Here is a 14,824-nt window from a genome sequence, read left to right on the forward strand (position 1 = left end):
TGAATCAATTACATGTTTACTAAAACAAGTGTTTCAAGGCGCCGGTAAGAAATTGCGTAAAGGAGGAAGCCGTGCATCTCGAAGCCAGACGAGTCGGCCTCGACGGGGGCAGCACGGGAGCCCGTGCTTCACTGCGCCAAGCTTCGCGTGAATTAACTCGCACATTCGAATTTTTCGTCACCATTTCTGGTCTCTGCTCTGTGTCAATCCACGCTCAAGCTGAAAAAAAAAAATGGGAATACCCTTAAGCTTCGCCTTAAATAGTTTAACGCGATAGCAATGTTCAGGTACTAGTGCGTACTTCAGGCGGAGTATGAAATTTTTTTGAACTTGCAATGCACCCCCTAAGGGGTCTTAAGGGTGCAGTAGCGTGTGCCTTTCGTAGTGGGTGACTTGGTTTAACCTATAAAGTCATGATAACACCATGTTCTGACTCCTGATGACAATGTACGCTTGTACCACGCATTAATACGGTGGGTGATGTTCAAAGTTGTATTGTGGCGCATGTATACAGGACGCATGTGTTAGTAAAGCATGAAAGTTACTTCCACTGCATTTCTAAGAAAATAGGTTATTTTCATTGTATTCACAAGCAGAGGCGTGGCTGTGTGACCAGAACATCCGCCTGCCTCGCAACGACCCGCGTTCGATCCCAAGCCCCGATTATTATTCGCTATTTGCATCTTTCTCGATTTTTCGGTCGCGCAAAGATGATTTTTCGCGCACAGCCAACGACGCCAACACCGCCACCGGCATTACCGCGAAACGAGTTTTTAACGCTGTCACGTTAAAATGAGACACAACTCGGAACACATGTTCGATCACGTCAAATCGAATAGGTGATAACCCAAGCGATCCACTGTCATCTTCGCGAAAACTATCACAGGCAGTTAGTTCACCGGGAACACATCCCGCGTGCTACGCAAGTAAGACACAGCAGATCGATTATTTTTTAACAAATGTTTATTGTAGCGACCACTCGCGCAGACGGGCTGTCGGGCGGTCACGCCACTTCACTGTGCCATGCGCGATTGTTGGTATACAAACAGCGCCTGACAGAGGTGGAAAAAAATCCTACATCGACAAACTCACTAATGACCAGCACTTTTTTTTAAAGAACTTTTTTTCTCCTGAATGGTATTTATGTACAGAAAACGCCACAACGTCGGCGCTGAATACTGCGCTGGAGAAGCCGCAAGTAGCCACTCCAGTTTCTAAGCCTTAACTAAGTCCACCCAGGCGTTTCTACGACCCGGGATCGGAATCACAGTAATAAATACGCGCGTCTGGAACGCGACAAAAAGTGAATAGGAAATAAAAGGCGGTGTGACGCTCTCATCACACTTAAGTGAGAAACAATTCAACGCAACAACTAACCAAACCATATAGCAGGCGCTCTAAGCAATGTACTAAAAAAAAAAAGTTCGCCCAACCTCAGTCGCACAGTCGAGAACCAACGGAATGAATGCATCACGCCTACGACTCGAGCAAGATAAACTCCCAACATAATCAGCGATACTCTAACGTCACAAATGAGTGTTAGTCTTTGTACATCGCGACAAAAAACACCATTCGCAACTTCCACCACGTGAACGGGACAAAGTCTGTACAATTGACGGAAGCAAAAAAAAAAAAGAAAATAACAGACAAACGAGACAGACCGTACTAGCAACAAAAGTTTCAACAATAGTTTGTGTTCACCAGGCTCGACCAAAAGAAACGTATACACTTCCTTAAGACTATTGACGTCATGAACGGTCGTTGCACTCTCACCACACGCGCGGAACTCGAGGAACGCTATGGCACAAGAAAAAGAAAAAAAATCCGTCGAACAAGGTGCTAATGCAGTCAACACAAGGCAGGCGCAACATACAGCACACGTTGTCCAGGCACGACACGCAATTACTATACGCAGTCTGTGAGAAAGATCGTATATGCCTTCCCCTTCAAAAGTCACAGGGTTTCCTTCGGCAGTCTGTAACCGAGCACTTAAACGGTGGGCCCAGAACCCGCACACTTTAGGCACTGAAGCGAAGAAGCTCGAGCTGATGTAATCACACTTGCAAAGACAGCGAATCACTAGACGCCACGACACAGCGTGGTCGGTGTCCTTTAAGTGCCCTTGATGCACACGCTCACAGAGGCTTGTAAAGCAGCGTACAAAAAGCACAGCACAGCACAACACACACTGCAGGCACACGAACGGCCGAGACTTGCATTACCAGCGACACCACACACACATTTGATCACCAGACGCACCGTGGATTACGGTGCGCGAGTCCGGGTCGCGTCGTGACACTCCTTCGCAGCACGAAGTCGACGCCGGGGCATACGCACTGGAACCACTACGTCCTGACGTGGTCCCCGAACACGGTTTCATTTGTTGTTCTTCCATAAAGTTAATTAATCACTAGATGCTATGAGAAAAAGCCTAAGTCTTTAAGTGCCTTGGTGGCCCTCAGTATGAGCTCGTCCTTGTACCTCCATATCGTGGTGTCCTTGACAGTGTAGACCTTGAAGTCGCTGTTGCAGCTCTTCTTCAGGGGCCCCACGCAGTCCTTGCGGTAGTGCTGCAACTGCGCGTACGGCGTGTCGATGCTGTACGTGGTGCACGTCCCGAAGCAGTTGAGCGGGAAGTGGTTGTGCACGGACACGATGCGCTCCACGTTGTGGAAGCACTTGACGTACGATCCTGGTTTGGTGAAGTTCTTGGCGCGGTACACGTGCTGCAGCATGTGCATGTAACCCGGGATGCCCACCTCGTGCACGGTGTGCTTAGTTTCTTCGTTCATCATGTCGTCGAGGAAGTAGACGTTGCGGACGTTGTAGCTGGCCCTCGTGTAGTTCTTCTGCTGCAGGGCCATGGGCACGACGTCGTTCATGAGCTCCTTCCAGGTGTGGTGCTGCACGGGCATGACGACCTCGTCGATGTCCAGGAGAACGATGTACTCGTAGGAGTAGAGGTTCCGGTAGAGGCAGTCGTTGTACGGAATCAGCTCGTTCTGGCGCTTGTGAGTGAGCTTCATGCTGAGGAAGTTGTGCCGCAGGCCCGGCAGATTGGGCTGGCCTCCGGGCAATGTGATGGGCGTGAGCTCGACCAGTCCTTTCTGCTGGTAGTACTGAAGGGTCTTAGATATGTTGGGGTGAATTTCGAGTTCGTACAGGAAGATCTTCTTGGCACCCAGTATGTTAAGCAGCTCTATCCACTCGATCAGACGCACGCTCAGGTCGTCCTTGAGGAAGTCCAGACCCTTGACGCACACGGCGAAGTCCTGCTTGACGGCCGGCCTGTTGTTCACGACGCGCACGTTGTTCGTGGGCTTGTCGCACTGCTTTTCCACGAGGGACACGCTCAGGGGAGCTTCTCGCTTCGGGTTCAGGTAGGGCGCCTTACAGGTCACGATGAAGGGCTGCAGGATGCCGTCCTGGTAGTTGCCCCACTTGGAGTACCACGCGTAGGTGTACTTGGTGGTGGATATCGTCGGGTAGGCAGCATTGTTGTACCACAGCTGGCACAGCGTCGGCGGCGGCTTCACTCTGTCAGCCATAACCAGGATGCGAACCAGGGGTACGTTGCCAACTCGTGACCTGTTGTCGAAGTACGCGCCGTAGATGTAGAATGTGCCGTTTTTAGCGGAAAGCTTTTGCCAGTACAAGTTGTTGAAGGCAATGTCGTACAGCTCCGGAAACTTGACGCAACTCTTGGAGCTGATGGCAGGCCTGCGACCGTTCTCCCAGTAGGCCCTAGGTATGTTGGACATGTTGGACAGCTTTGACAGGAACTCTTTCATGGAGACGGACGGGGATATGTCGATGTGAGGACGCAGATCGAGGAGCGCTTTTCCATCGGGCGTCGTGTCGCGTCGCGAAGCCGTCGATGACTCCAGTTTCGAGGTGGGTACGGACTTGAGCGGTTCCACGGGCACGTGATGTTCAGGCGGCGCAGCCGTTTGTAGCAACGATCTCTGAAACGGCCCGATGAGGAACGAGTTGCCGGCTCCGTGAGTAAAGTGGAACACGGCGTAGCAGACGCCTATCCAGACGAATGCTAGTAGCAGAACCCTCCGTAGGGCCTTCCAGGCTACCAGGAGTTGCTTGCGGGCCATGGTCACTGGCGTGGGTCAGGTCTTCAACGGCCTTTCCTGCGTACAACAAACACAATGAGATAAGCTCGTTGCTATAGCGGAGCGGGAGGTTGCAGTTGGAAAGCACGGCAATACTTTATCCTATAAGCATCCATATAAATAAATAAATATTATCCAAATAAATAAATAAATATTATCCACAACCAGGTCCGCGTTAACGGTGCACCACGTTTTAGACCCCCCCCCCCCCTGCGGTACTCGCACACACACGCTTCAGAAGTTCGCCCCACGTTCTTCAGGCTTTCCACCACTCGCCAAGGAGACGGTGGCACCGTAATTTAGGGAGTAGGCCGGCAAGTTAGCACGGACCAGCGACCTCGCGGACTTCTAACCTCTTCGCATTGCTCCAAAAGACAGCAATCTTCGTGAGCCACACCCTGACCTATAGACAAAAGAGAGAGCCAAAAGACAGAGTTTCAACCTTTCCAAGCACGCTCCTTTGGTCCCCGACGCATTCAGAGGAGATATTCATCACGGCTTAATCAAACCCGACACGAGAAGGACGAGCGAAGGACGCTGCGCATACAGAGTAATCGCAGCGCTTCCTTTCTAACAGTTCCCCGACTTCGTTCTCTCCTTTCCTCGCAGCGTTGTTTCGAATCATTAGCTTGACAAAGCACCGCAGCGCCGCCGCCTCCCAGGCTTTCAGGCACAGTTAACGGCAACAGGCCAATGAGCTAACAGCGACGTAGGGTCGAACAAACAGACAGACAGACGCACACGTACGGCACCGACACAGTAAAGGGCCGTAAACAGTCTGGCGCCTCTCAGGCAGCTGCTCGCGCGCACACACAACAGCCCCAGCGACTCCGAGTCGAATGTCAGAGTGGGTTGTATATAAAACGGTAACGGCCCCGGATCCTTTACGCCGTGGTCCTCCGTAGTACGCCGCAGACTGTGCGGCGAGAGTCGTATCGGTGTTCGCTCTATAGAGAAGGATGTCGCATTCGCGCCCGTAGCAACTCACGTCTGCGCGGGTCGCAATTACTTTTTCGATGTCAACTGCGGCCGCTTGCACGCGAATGGCGACGCGTCGAGCGCATCTCCGATGCTGCGGCTGCCCGTGAACAGACTTCCGCGTAGTGCGGTAAGTGCTGCGAGGTGGCATACACCGATGCAAGAACCGCGCAAGAGTCACTCCTTTATGGCAACAAAGTGCAGCCTTAAGGAAAGTGGAGGCAAGCATCAATGATAATCAGAGTCGGGTGTAGCCATTAAAGAGCATTTTATGTCGGTGCCCATTAACCCTACAAAAACACGAGAGCTTTCATAGCACCCCTCCTGCTGGAGTCGCAACGCATTAGAGATATAAAAAAGTGGAAAAGGGCGATACTCATCGCTTTAACTTTGCAAATTAGGCGCGTACGCGAGAGTTGGGTTGTATAAGTGGTGCGCCGAGATCAAGATAATCGCATACAAGGGACCAATAAAAAACTCACGGCGGGTCCGTATGCAGGATCTTCGTCATTCTATAGGAATCACGCACGTATTCCCACACACGTATTTCCGCATCGGCTATAGGGCGACAAGACTCGGCAGCGGCAAGACATCCGCATACAAGTTAGGAATTGAAAAAAAAAACAAAAACAAACGAGCGGGCACTTCAGTTGGGCTGCAGCTATAGCTGTTGCGGCGTTCTGGCAACGCTGCGTAAACAGTGCTGCCATCTCCCGGTAAAGCACCATGCACGAACAGCGCTATACTGCGCATAGCAATCGAGCATTTCAGCCATTGGTACTGCTTCCAGGTACACGCTTGTCGACCACCCAAGCTGGCAAACGGACGCGATCTCTCAGAGATTGGTAACCATACGGCGATGATGGGGTCACAAGTTTTGAAGATATGCGAAGACACATAACCACTGGTCATCGTGACGTCTTACGGTGACGTGATTACACTATTTGTTTGCACCACTCGGGTTGACACCGGTGGACTCTTTTCGTGTTTGATGAGGCATTTACGACATTCACTTCAATAATACTAAGCTCAAGAGGATGGCGTGGTGGACTAGCTGATAAAGCATCATGGAAGACCAATGCGTATATACAGACGGGGACGACGGAATTCTACACAAGACAAGCGCTGAACCGCAACTGATGAGTGCAACCAATCAACTGCCACTCGTGAAATGTTAAACTCGGATCACGCGTCACTGTAACACGTGGAAACAGCGTGATCTCAGCGAAAGAAATGCTCGGAGCAAGAATGTATGCGCTGTCTAAAAACAAGTAGTGACACCTGCTAGCGAGTGGATATACCGAGGAGGTGCTAAACGTCAATAAGCAATTTACCGATCCGATGGAATACGTGTGCGAGACATCGTACACATACACACGTATGTGTTGAAATGGACTGCATGACCTGCATATTACCAGCCTATACTGAACTAAAGCTACCAAAGGGGTCATAATGGTTAGGGTTCACTCGAGGCCGATTGATTGCAAGCCACCGAGAAACGATGCAAACGCTGCAGGAGACAAGTGGCACACGCGCCGACGGCGTACAAAACGGCTTCTACCGGCGTACAGGCTGATCACGGCGTCTTGCAACGTAAGGTCGCATTGTGAGATTGCGTGGGGCTGCCCTATCACCTTTACCTTACCAACTAGCAGACTCAATCAAAGAACCGGCGGCAAAGATTACACGCGTGCAACCGGCAACCGTCGCCCCTCGGGCCGCAATCATGGAACTAGCAGCACATTGGCTGCTATAGCTATAGCCTCGGGGAAGATACAGTGTAACTTCTCGGTAGCCTAGGCTTCGGCTTACGGTAACTAACCGGCGGACTAACACAACGGTGACTATCGGACCGCGCGCGGGATGTACAATTGGGTCAGGAAACAAACGGGTTTTAAGGACCTCCTTGCTTTTGCGCACATGCCATAGATTACTTTGGGCTACGAAGTAGTCAAACCGCCTCTCGGCAGCTTTTTTTCCCCCCTTCATCTGTAAGATTGTACATTGTGGAAATAAAATCTGATTTGATTTGATGTTGGTCGAAACCAAGAAGAAGAAGTGGGCATGGGCAGGCAAGTTAACCACTGATCGTTACCGAGTAACATACTGGTTACCAAGAGTAGACAATCGCGCTAGGACGACTCGGGAAGTGAGGTGGGCAAATTACGTTAATAAGTTTGCGGCGATGACGTGGCAACAGCAAGCACATGATTGAGCTGACAGGCTGAACATGGGAGAAGCGTTTGGCCTGCGGTGGGTGTGATTACGATGACGATCATCATCATCATCATCATCATCAGCAGCAGCAGCAGCAGCAGCAGCAGTCTGACTACGCCCACTGCAGGACAAAGGCTTCTCCCATGTTCCGCCAGTGAACCCGGTCCTGTGCTTGCTGCTGCCAATTTATACCCGCAAACTTCTTAATCTCATCTGCCCACCTAACCTTCTGTCTCCCCCTAACCCGCTTCCCTTCTCTGGGAATCCAGTTAGTTACCCTTAATGACTAGCGGTTATCCTGTCTGCGCGCTACATGCCCGGCCCATGTCCATTTCCTCTTCTTTATTTCAACTATGATATCCTTAACCCCCGTTTGTCCCCTAATCCACTCTGCTCTCTTCTTGTCTCTTAAGGTTACACCTACCATTTTTCTTTCCATTGCTCGCTGTGTCGTCCTCAATTTAAGCTGAACCCTCTTTGTAAGTCTCCAGGTTTCTGCTCCGTAGCTAAGTACCGGCAAGATACAGCTGTTATATACCTTCCTCTTGAGGGATAGTGGCAATCTACCTGTCATAATTTGAGAGTGATTTCCGAATGTGCTCCACCCCATTCTTATTCTTCTAGTTACTTCAATCTCGTGGTTAGGCTCTGCAGTTATTACCTGCCCTAAGTAAACATAGTCTTTTACAACTTCAAGTGCACTATTACCTATCTCGAAGCGTTGCTCCTTTCCGAGGTTGTTGTACATTACTTTCGTTTTCTGCAGATTAATTTTAAGACCCACCTTTCTGCTCTCCTTGTCTAACTCCGTAATCATGAGTTGCGATTCGTCCCCTGAGTTACTCAGCAATGCAATGTCATCGGCAAAGCGCAAGTTACTAAGGTATTCTCCATTAACTCTTATCCCTAACTGTTCCCATTCTAGGCTTCTGAAAACCTCCTGTAAGCACGCGGTAAATAGCATTGGGGAGATTGTGTCCCCCTGCCTTACACCCTTCTTAATTGGTATTCTGTTGCTTTCTTTATGAAGCACTAAGGTGGCAGTTGATCCCCTGTAGATTTCTTCCAGAATGTTTATATATACTTCATCTATGCCCTGATTCCGCAGTGTCTGCATGACGGCTGATATTTCTACTGAATCAAACGCCTTCTCGTAATCTATGAAGGCTATGTATAGTGGTTGGTTATACTCTGAGCATTTCTCTATTACCTGATTGATAGTATGAATGTGGTCAATTGTTTAGTAGCCTGTTCTAAATCCTGCTTGTTCCTTTGGTTGATTGAATTCTAATGTTTCCTTTACTCTGTTAGCAATTACCTTTGAAAATAGCTTGTATACTACAGAGAGCAAGCTGATCGGCCTGTAATTCTTCAAGTCCTTGTCATCTCCTTTCTTATGAATTAAGATGATGTTAGCGTTCTTCCGAGACTCTGGTACCCTTCCCGTCAGGAGGCACCTCGTAAACAGGGTGGCTAGTTTTTCTAACACAATCTGTCCTCCATCTTTCAGCAGGTTTGATGTTACCTAATCCTCACCAGCAGTTTTGCCTTTTTGCATGCTCTCCAAAGCTTTTCTGACTTCTTCTATCATTACTGGTGGGGTGTCATCTGGGTTACTGCTAGTTCTTATAGTATTAAGGTCGTGGTTGTCTCGGCTACTGTACAGATCTCTGTAAAACTCGTCCACTATTTTAACTATCCTATCCATATTGGTAGTTATTTTGCCTTCTTTGTCCCTTAGTGCATACATCCGACTTTTGCCTATCCCAAGTTTCCTCTTCACTGCTTTGACGCTTCCTCCGTTTTTCAGAGCGTGTTCAATTCTCTCCATGTTATACCTTCTTACATCGCATACCTTACGCCTATTAATCAACTTCGAAAGCTCTGCCAGTTAGTTCTATTTTGTCTGTTGTACTTGAGACTTTCATGATTTGACGCTTCTTAATTAGGTTCTTCGTTTCCTGGGAAAGCTTGCCAGTGTCCTGTCTAACTACCCTGCCTCCAACTTCCACTGCACACTCCGTAATGATACTCGTCAGATTATCATTCATTGTATCTACGCTAAGGTTGGTTTCCTCACTAAGAGCCGAGTACGATGACGATGATCTCGTTTAAAACGGCAAGCTGGCGGGAGTCGAGGAATAACGTAAGCATGGCGATGGTATTCGGTGATAAGATAATCATAGCGATACGTTCTATTCGTAGACAATTATAGCACCCGAAGTATACTGAAATTACAAAGCGGTGGTTCGTATTGGGCGTTGATACTATACCACCGAGGACATGAGCGAATCTTTCCAGTTACGCACATCTCAGGTACAAATTACCTGTGACTACACATCACGGCTAAAAATGCAGGATCACTCCGAACATTGACAATCAATTCAAATGAACGCTGCTCTTTTTTGGCGGTATACTAGCTCACATGAGACAAACATCCATTGCCGCATGTGGTCCCCTCCTCCCCCAACCTCCTCTCCTAGCCTGAAGAACAACCCAGTTTCTAAAGAAGGCGTTTGATTCTGCCAATTGTTGCCGCTGGCATCATTTGGCAGAATCAAACGGCTGCATTTCGCGGCTGCATTTCCAATGGAGGCGGAAATGCTGTAGGCCCGTGCGCTCAGATTTGGGTGCGCGTTAAAGAAACCCAAGAGGTCGAAATTTCCGGAGCCCTCCACTACGGCGTCTCTCGAAATCATATGGTGGTTTTGGTACGTTAAACCTCACATATCAATTGATCAATCATTTGCAATAATACGTTGCAGTGTGTAATACATTTTCTCAGGGGGAGGGGTCCCGTCCTTGGGGTCGGTGTCAACGTACCGGGTAATAGTATTGACGTAAACTCGTTCCTTACGTGTGGTTCGTGAGAAACAGGCCCGCGAAGGGGATCACGCTAAGGTATAACCAACGCATCACGCGACAGAAACTGGTTTCTTTGCCGAAACGTTAGAGCCTCGCCAGAGAGAAGAGGAGGGTCCAACAAGCCGCTTACCAAACTTCCCCGATGATAGATATGCTTTCCAGCAATACAGTGTTGCCGAATGAACTACCGATGCGGAGGATAAAGCTGAAGAAAGACAACGCGAACGACAAAAAAACACAACGAACCGCCCAAACACGAAGAACCGGCTCTTCCCTCCATCATTCCTTAGTGTCAAGGATGAACGACAGCGGAGACAGGCAAATGAACAAAAATACACACCCGCTCGGCAGGCCTAACCTGCGCGCCTTCGCTCGAATCGAGCACCTATAGCGGCGTTAACGGCCGCGCACTGTGTGTAATTGAGACGAACCACCCGCACTTCGAGTGCGTGTTCCCCCTGCTCCGCGTGCATCGCATCGTATACGTACAACCCGACCCACCAATTCGGTGCAGCACAGCGGAACGATATGGCGATCGCGTCGGCGAATCGTTTAACGAGGTGCGGCTGCGTGTTCCAGACTGAGCGGAGAGGAGGATGATTCACGCGTTCCACGGTGCTGAACTTTTCGTACAACAGGTAAAGCAAAAAAAAGGTTCTCAGAGCAACTGCTTTCGTTACACGCGTTCACAAACGCAAAAAAAAAATAATTAACAATAACAGCAATGACAATGATTGCGCGTCATTGACGAAGGAATGATAGCGTGTTAATCGACGTTTCATGATTTTCCACGCTTAATCTCAGAAGTAAGGCATTATTGCGTCAAAGGAGACACAAACTTCATCCCGTTTGCCACACGCCACGGTGGTCTAACGGTTGTGGTGATCGCTCACTGATCCGAAGGAACTGGGATCGAATCCCGGCTTCGTTTCAATGGAGGCAAAAGACCCACGTACACGTTAATTTGGGTGCCCGTTAAAGAAATCCAGGCAGTCGAACATTCCCATGCCTAGTGCCGCCTTACGGCCTATCCCATGGTCATATGGTGATTTTGAATCTCCAAACTGATGACTACTATATTCTTATGCAGTTTGTCAGTGCCACTCTTCTGCAATCAGCAGTGACAGTTCATCACAGCTTTCGCTGTAGAGAGCTGCACGGAACACGCGGGGCGGAGTATGCAAACGAACGTGGGCGCCTCTGTCTCGCGGAAAAATTGCCAGGCAATAAGGCGGCCATCAAAGAGCAGGCAGCATCAGCGCTCCTTGCATACGCGTCTATACTATATATGAGGGACACCAGTAAAGGAAGAGAAAATCCACTCACTGTACGCCTCGTTCGCGCAATTAGTGGCTAGCGAGACTAAAGGGGGGTGTTCGCGAGGTCCTGCCGCGTCTCCGCGATGTTTTTTTTTTATATTTTAATGACACTCGGCGAGACTCCACAAAGCAGCGCTTTTTCAAGGAGCCCAAGTGACGGCTGTAAGGCCCAACGCATTTCTCGACAACAGCCGCGATAGCGCGCGTGGACGCTGTAATAGAAGCCATGAAGTCACGTTAATTGGCGGGTTGGAAAAGAAGGTACTTTCGACCGACCCTCGACAACAAAGGCGCCGAACAGAGAGCTGAGAACTTGCACGCTGCTGTCCCCGCCCTTCGAGTTATTCGAAGGTTGTCGGTTCGAATGCCACCGACGGAAAAGGGTGATTTTTTTAACCAACTCTGATTCATTTCAGTCTGCGTCCTAATGACTATACGCTACAGTTTAAGACAGCAATTAAAGTTCTCTACGCTTTGATCGACCTAATTGTCTGCTACCTTCGTACGATTGTGTCGGACACAAGCGCGTCGAAAACAATCCCCTTTTTTATCACCCTTAATATGATATGACGGTGTGGTGGACCAACATAACATAACTTTTTTAACAAATAAGTCAATTTTAAAAAGGTTTTGCTATCCAGGCTTCAGGCAATATGAGAGTGGTAGCGGTTACAACCATCTGACACCACTGATAGGAGTGATCTTACAACTGAGAGAAAGGGGCTCAAACAAAAATGTGTCGAGCCAAGAAATATTTTTGTTCGTCCTTGATATACACTCATATCTTTCCCTTCGTTCAAGCATGCTACGTTCATAGTTAAGTCATAGTTAGTTCCTAGTTATATCGCTCACAAACGGCGCGACTGTCAGTAACTTTCTTCCCCGCAGGTGGCGGGTTCGAATCCCGGCTGCGGCGGCTGCATTTCCGATGGAGGCAGAAATGTTGTAGACCCGTGTGCTCAGGTTTGGGTGCACATTAAAGAACCCCGTGTGGTCGAAATTTCCGGAGCGCTCCACTACGGCGTCTCTCAATCATATGGTGGTTTTGGGACGTTAAACCCCACATATGTATGTATGAACCCCTTTCCCCACCCCACTCACCAAACCCAGGCCTCTTTCTTTTTGTTTCCCAGATGTTGTTAGTTCTTTGAACACGATGTCACAGGAAATTATCCAGACAGAATGTGATTGAATATACTTAACTTGAACACGACCTCCGCACACCGTAATTGAAACGAGAACCAAACACGACTGCTCAGCTGGGATTATTGAACGGGGAACACCTTGCGAAGCAGCCACCGGGAGGACTCAAAATACGAGGTCGTGAGACGGCGGGGTCGTTTCAGGTAATCAATCGCACACGAAATCCCGGGCGGCCTGTCACAATCTGCCGACGGGTCGATTCCACGCATTAATGAGCCGGCGTGCACCGCGGCTATAGGTTAAGGCGCTGATGCACGTAGACGAGTCCCGTCCTCTCTTGCCCCGGTGTTAATTACTCCGGCTGCTCGTTAAGCGACGAAGCGAAATGCGTCCCACAGAAAAGACGAGGTACACTCAACGAATCAACAAGAAAAGTCAGGCGAAAGCAATTGGTGTTGCGACTCTCACACGCAATGCCATCGTTGTGTTTAGGTTGAGTGAAGAAGACTCTAGTAACATGACTAGCCAGCGCAAGGCGCGATACAAGCCGATATTTGCCAACAGTGAGCCAAAACAAGACAATTAGCAATAAAGTACCTTATTAGTGTTCACCAAGATCCAAACAAACAAACAAAAACTCACAGGCTCACAAAATCTTATGCATTCGTCTAAGACGACTCGATCAGAGGCAAAGCCAACAGATTAATACTCCATACCCTCCTCCCCACCTTCTCTCACTTTCCACAAGATTTCTGCGCCGAACGTGCTTCTGCATGACCTCTGGGATCGGATGCATTCCAACTTCTTTTACCTTACCCGGTTTTACACGGCCTCCGTGATCGGCCCAGCTTTCACATGCGACGATTTTGTGTGATGACATCATGACAAATTCAAACCACTATTATCTGTGACGTCACGATGCCGTCGCATCGTTCACGTCATCTACCCGCAATAACTGATCACGCGACTTTTTTTTTTCATCACTACTGGAGACGCGGTAACTTTTCGCGCTTGGTATGAAGCGCCTAAGACTTTCGCCTTAATATTGGCCAAGTCAGCACGGTCTGTATGATAGCTTTTAATTGTTTCCTCCGATATTAGAAGCAAAGACAGGCGAGCCTTCTAGACAACGGAATAGCATCGCGAGCTTAGAATACTCCGCCGAACAACGCCCATGCCGGATCGAGCGTGTCGATTTGTCAAAGTTTCGAACTGCAGCGAAGTGTTAGGAACACACGAACAAAAAAAAAAAAAACAGCCAGGGGGCAATAACAAAACAGAAAGGAAATGAAGAAACGTAATACGTACCGGGAAAAACAATGTGAGCGGAGCAGTTTAACGAACGTTTAAAACGCCCGTAAGTGATCCGTCTCTTTCAAATGCTTTCAAACGAACAACAAGCAACGGGACGAACGTTCAAAGAGTGAACCGCGACAGCCGACGATTCGAAATGAAAAAAAAAAAAAAAAGCGAACAGCAAGAAAACCAGGACCGACATGATAATGAGCGGGCATTCCAGAAACATCGCGTGCACGCTTTACGCGCGGCGTCCGTAGAAAAAAAAAAAAAAAGAAACGCACACTTGCGTTCACACGCGTTAGTGCGTTTGCCGCGAGCCGCCGCCGCCGCACCCCGTGATGACGCCGCGATTCCGGCACGGCAAGGCAAATTGCGAGCGAGTCGAACTGGTTCGCGGTTCCTGCTCTATAGCTGTCCGGCGTGATGGCACGTCGGAAACGATTGCGGCGGGGTGTCCCCCCCCTCTGTCTACAGACAACGCCACGCAGACAGAGAAGTCAAAACAAAAACGCCGCAACCGAAACGCTTTTTTTTTTGACGCTGCCATTCGAACGTGATTCCTGCACAACGGCGCACGCGAATTCCAGAGCGGCTAAGTGTGAACCGCGCGCTTAGTACACGGTCCGTGCGTGTTTGTATGTGAGCGAGGGAGAGGGGGAGAGAAACAGGGTGACGTTCAAGTTAGAACAGGGCGGTCGGTATAGCGGTCTCGCCTAAACGGAGGGGCACCCCTCTGCGGCATTGTTTGCGGTTAATATCGGGGAGTGCACTCCATAGAGCCCGGGCCGACAGACAGGCGTTGGCGGCGCGCCGGCTGGAGAGGACATGCTTTTACGCTGGCCTGCCACCGTTTGCTTTAACAAAACAGCAGCTGTCAAT

General features: G+C 49.3%; 1 protein-coding gene across 7 annotated transcripts in view; it reads right to left on the reverse strand.

Annotated features, from left to right (window-relative positions):
• Nucleotides 1-945: 945 nt before the first annotated feature.
• LOC119181259 (uncharacterized) overlaps nt 946-14,824 on the reverse strand; it is a 280,549-nt gene continuing 266,670 nt past the window's right edge. For all 7 annotated transcript variants that reach the window (XM_037432462.2, XM_037432460.2, XM_075875402.1 and 4 more), the window contains one exon: nt 946-4,142. In XM_037432462.2, coding sequence (XP_037288359.2) covers nt 2,418-4,106 — 1,689 coding nt within the window. In that variant the 5' untranslated portion in view covers nt 4,107-4,142 and the 3' untranslated portion in view covers nt 946-2,417. The remainder of the gene's footprint in view (nt 4,143-14,824) is intronic.

The sequence above is a fragment of the Rhipicephalus microplus genome, chromosome 10 (assembly GCF_043290135.1).
Source record: "Rhipicephalus microplus isolate Deutch F79 chromosome 10, USDA_Rmic, whole genome shotgun sequence".
Lineage (NCBI taxonomy): Eukaryota > Metazoa > Arthropoda > Arachnida > Ixodida > Ixodidae > Rhipicephalus > Rhipicephalus microplus.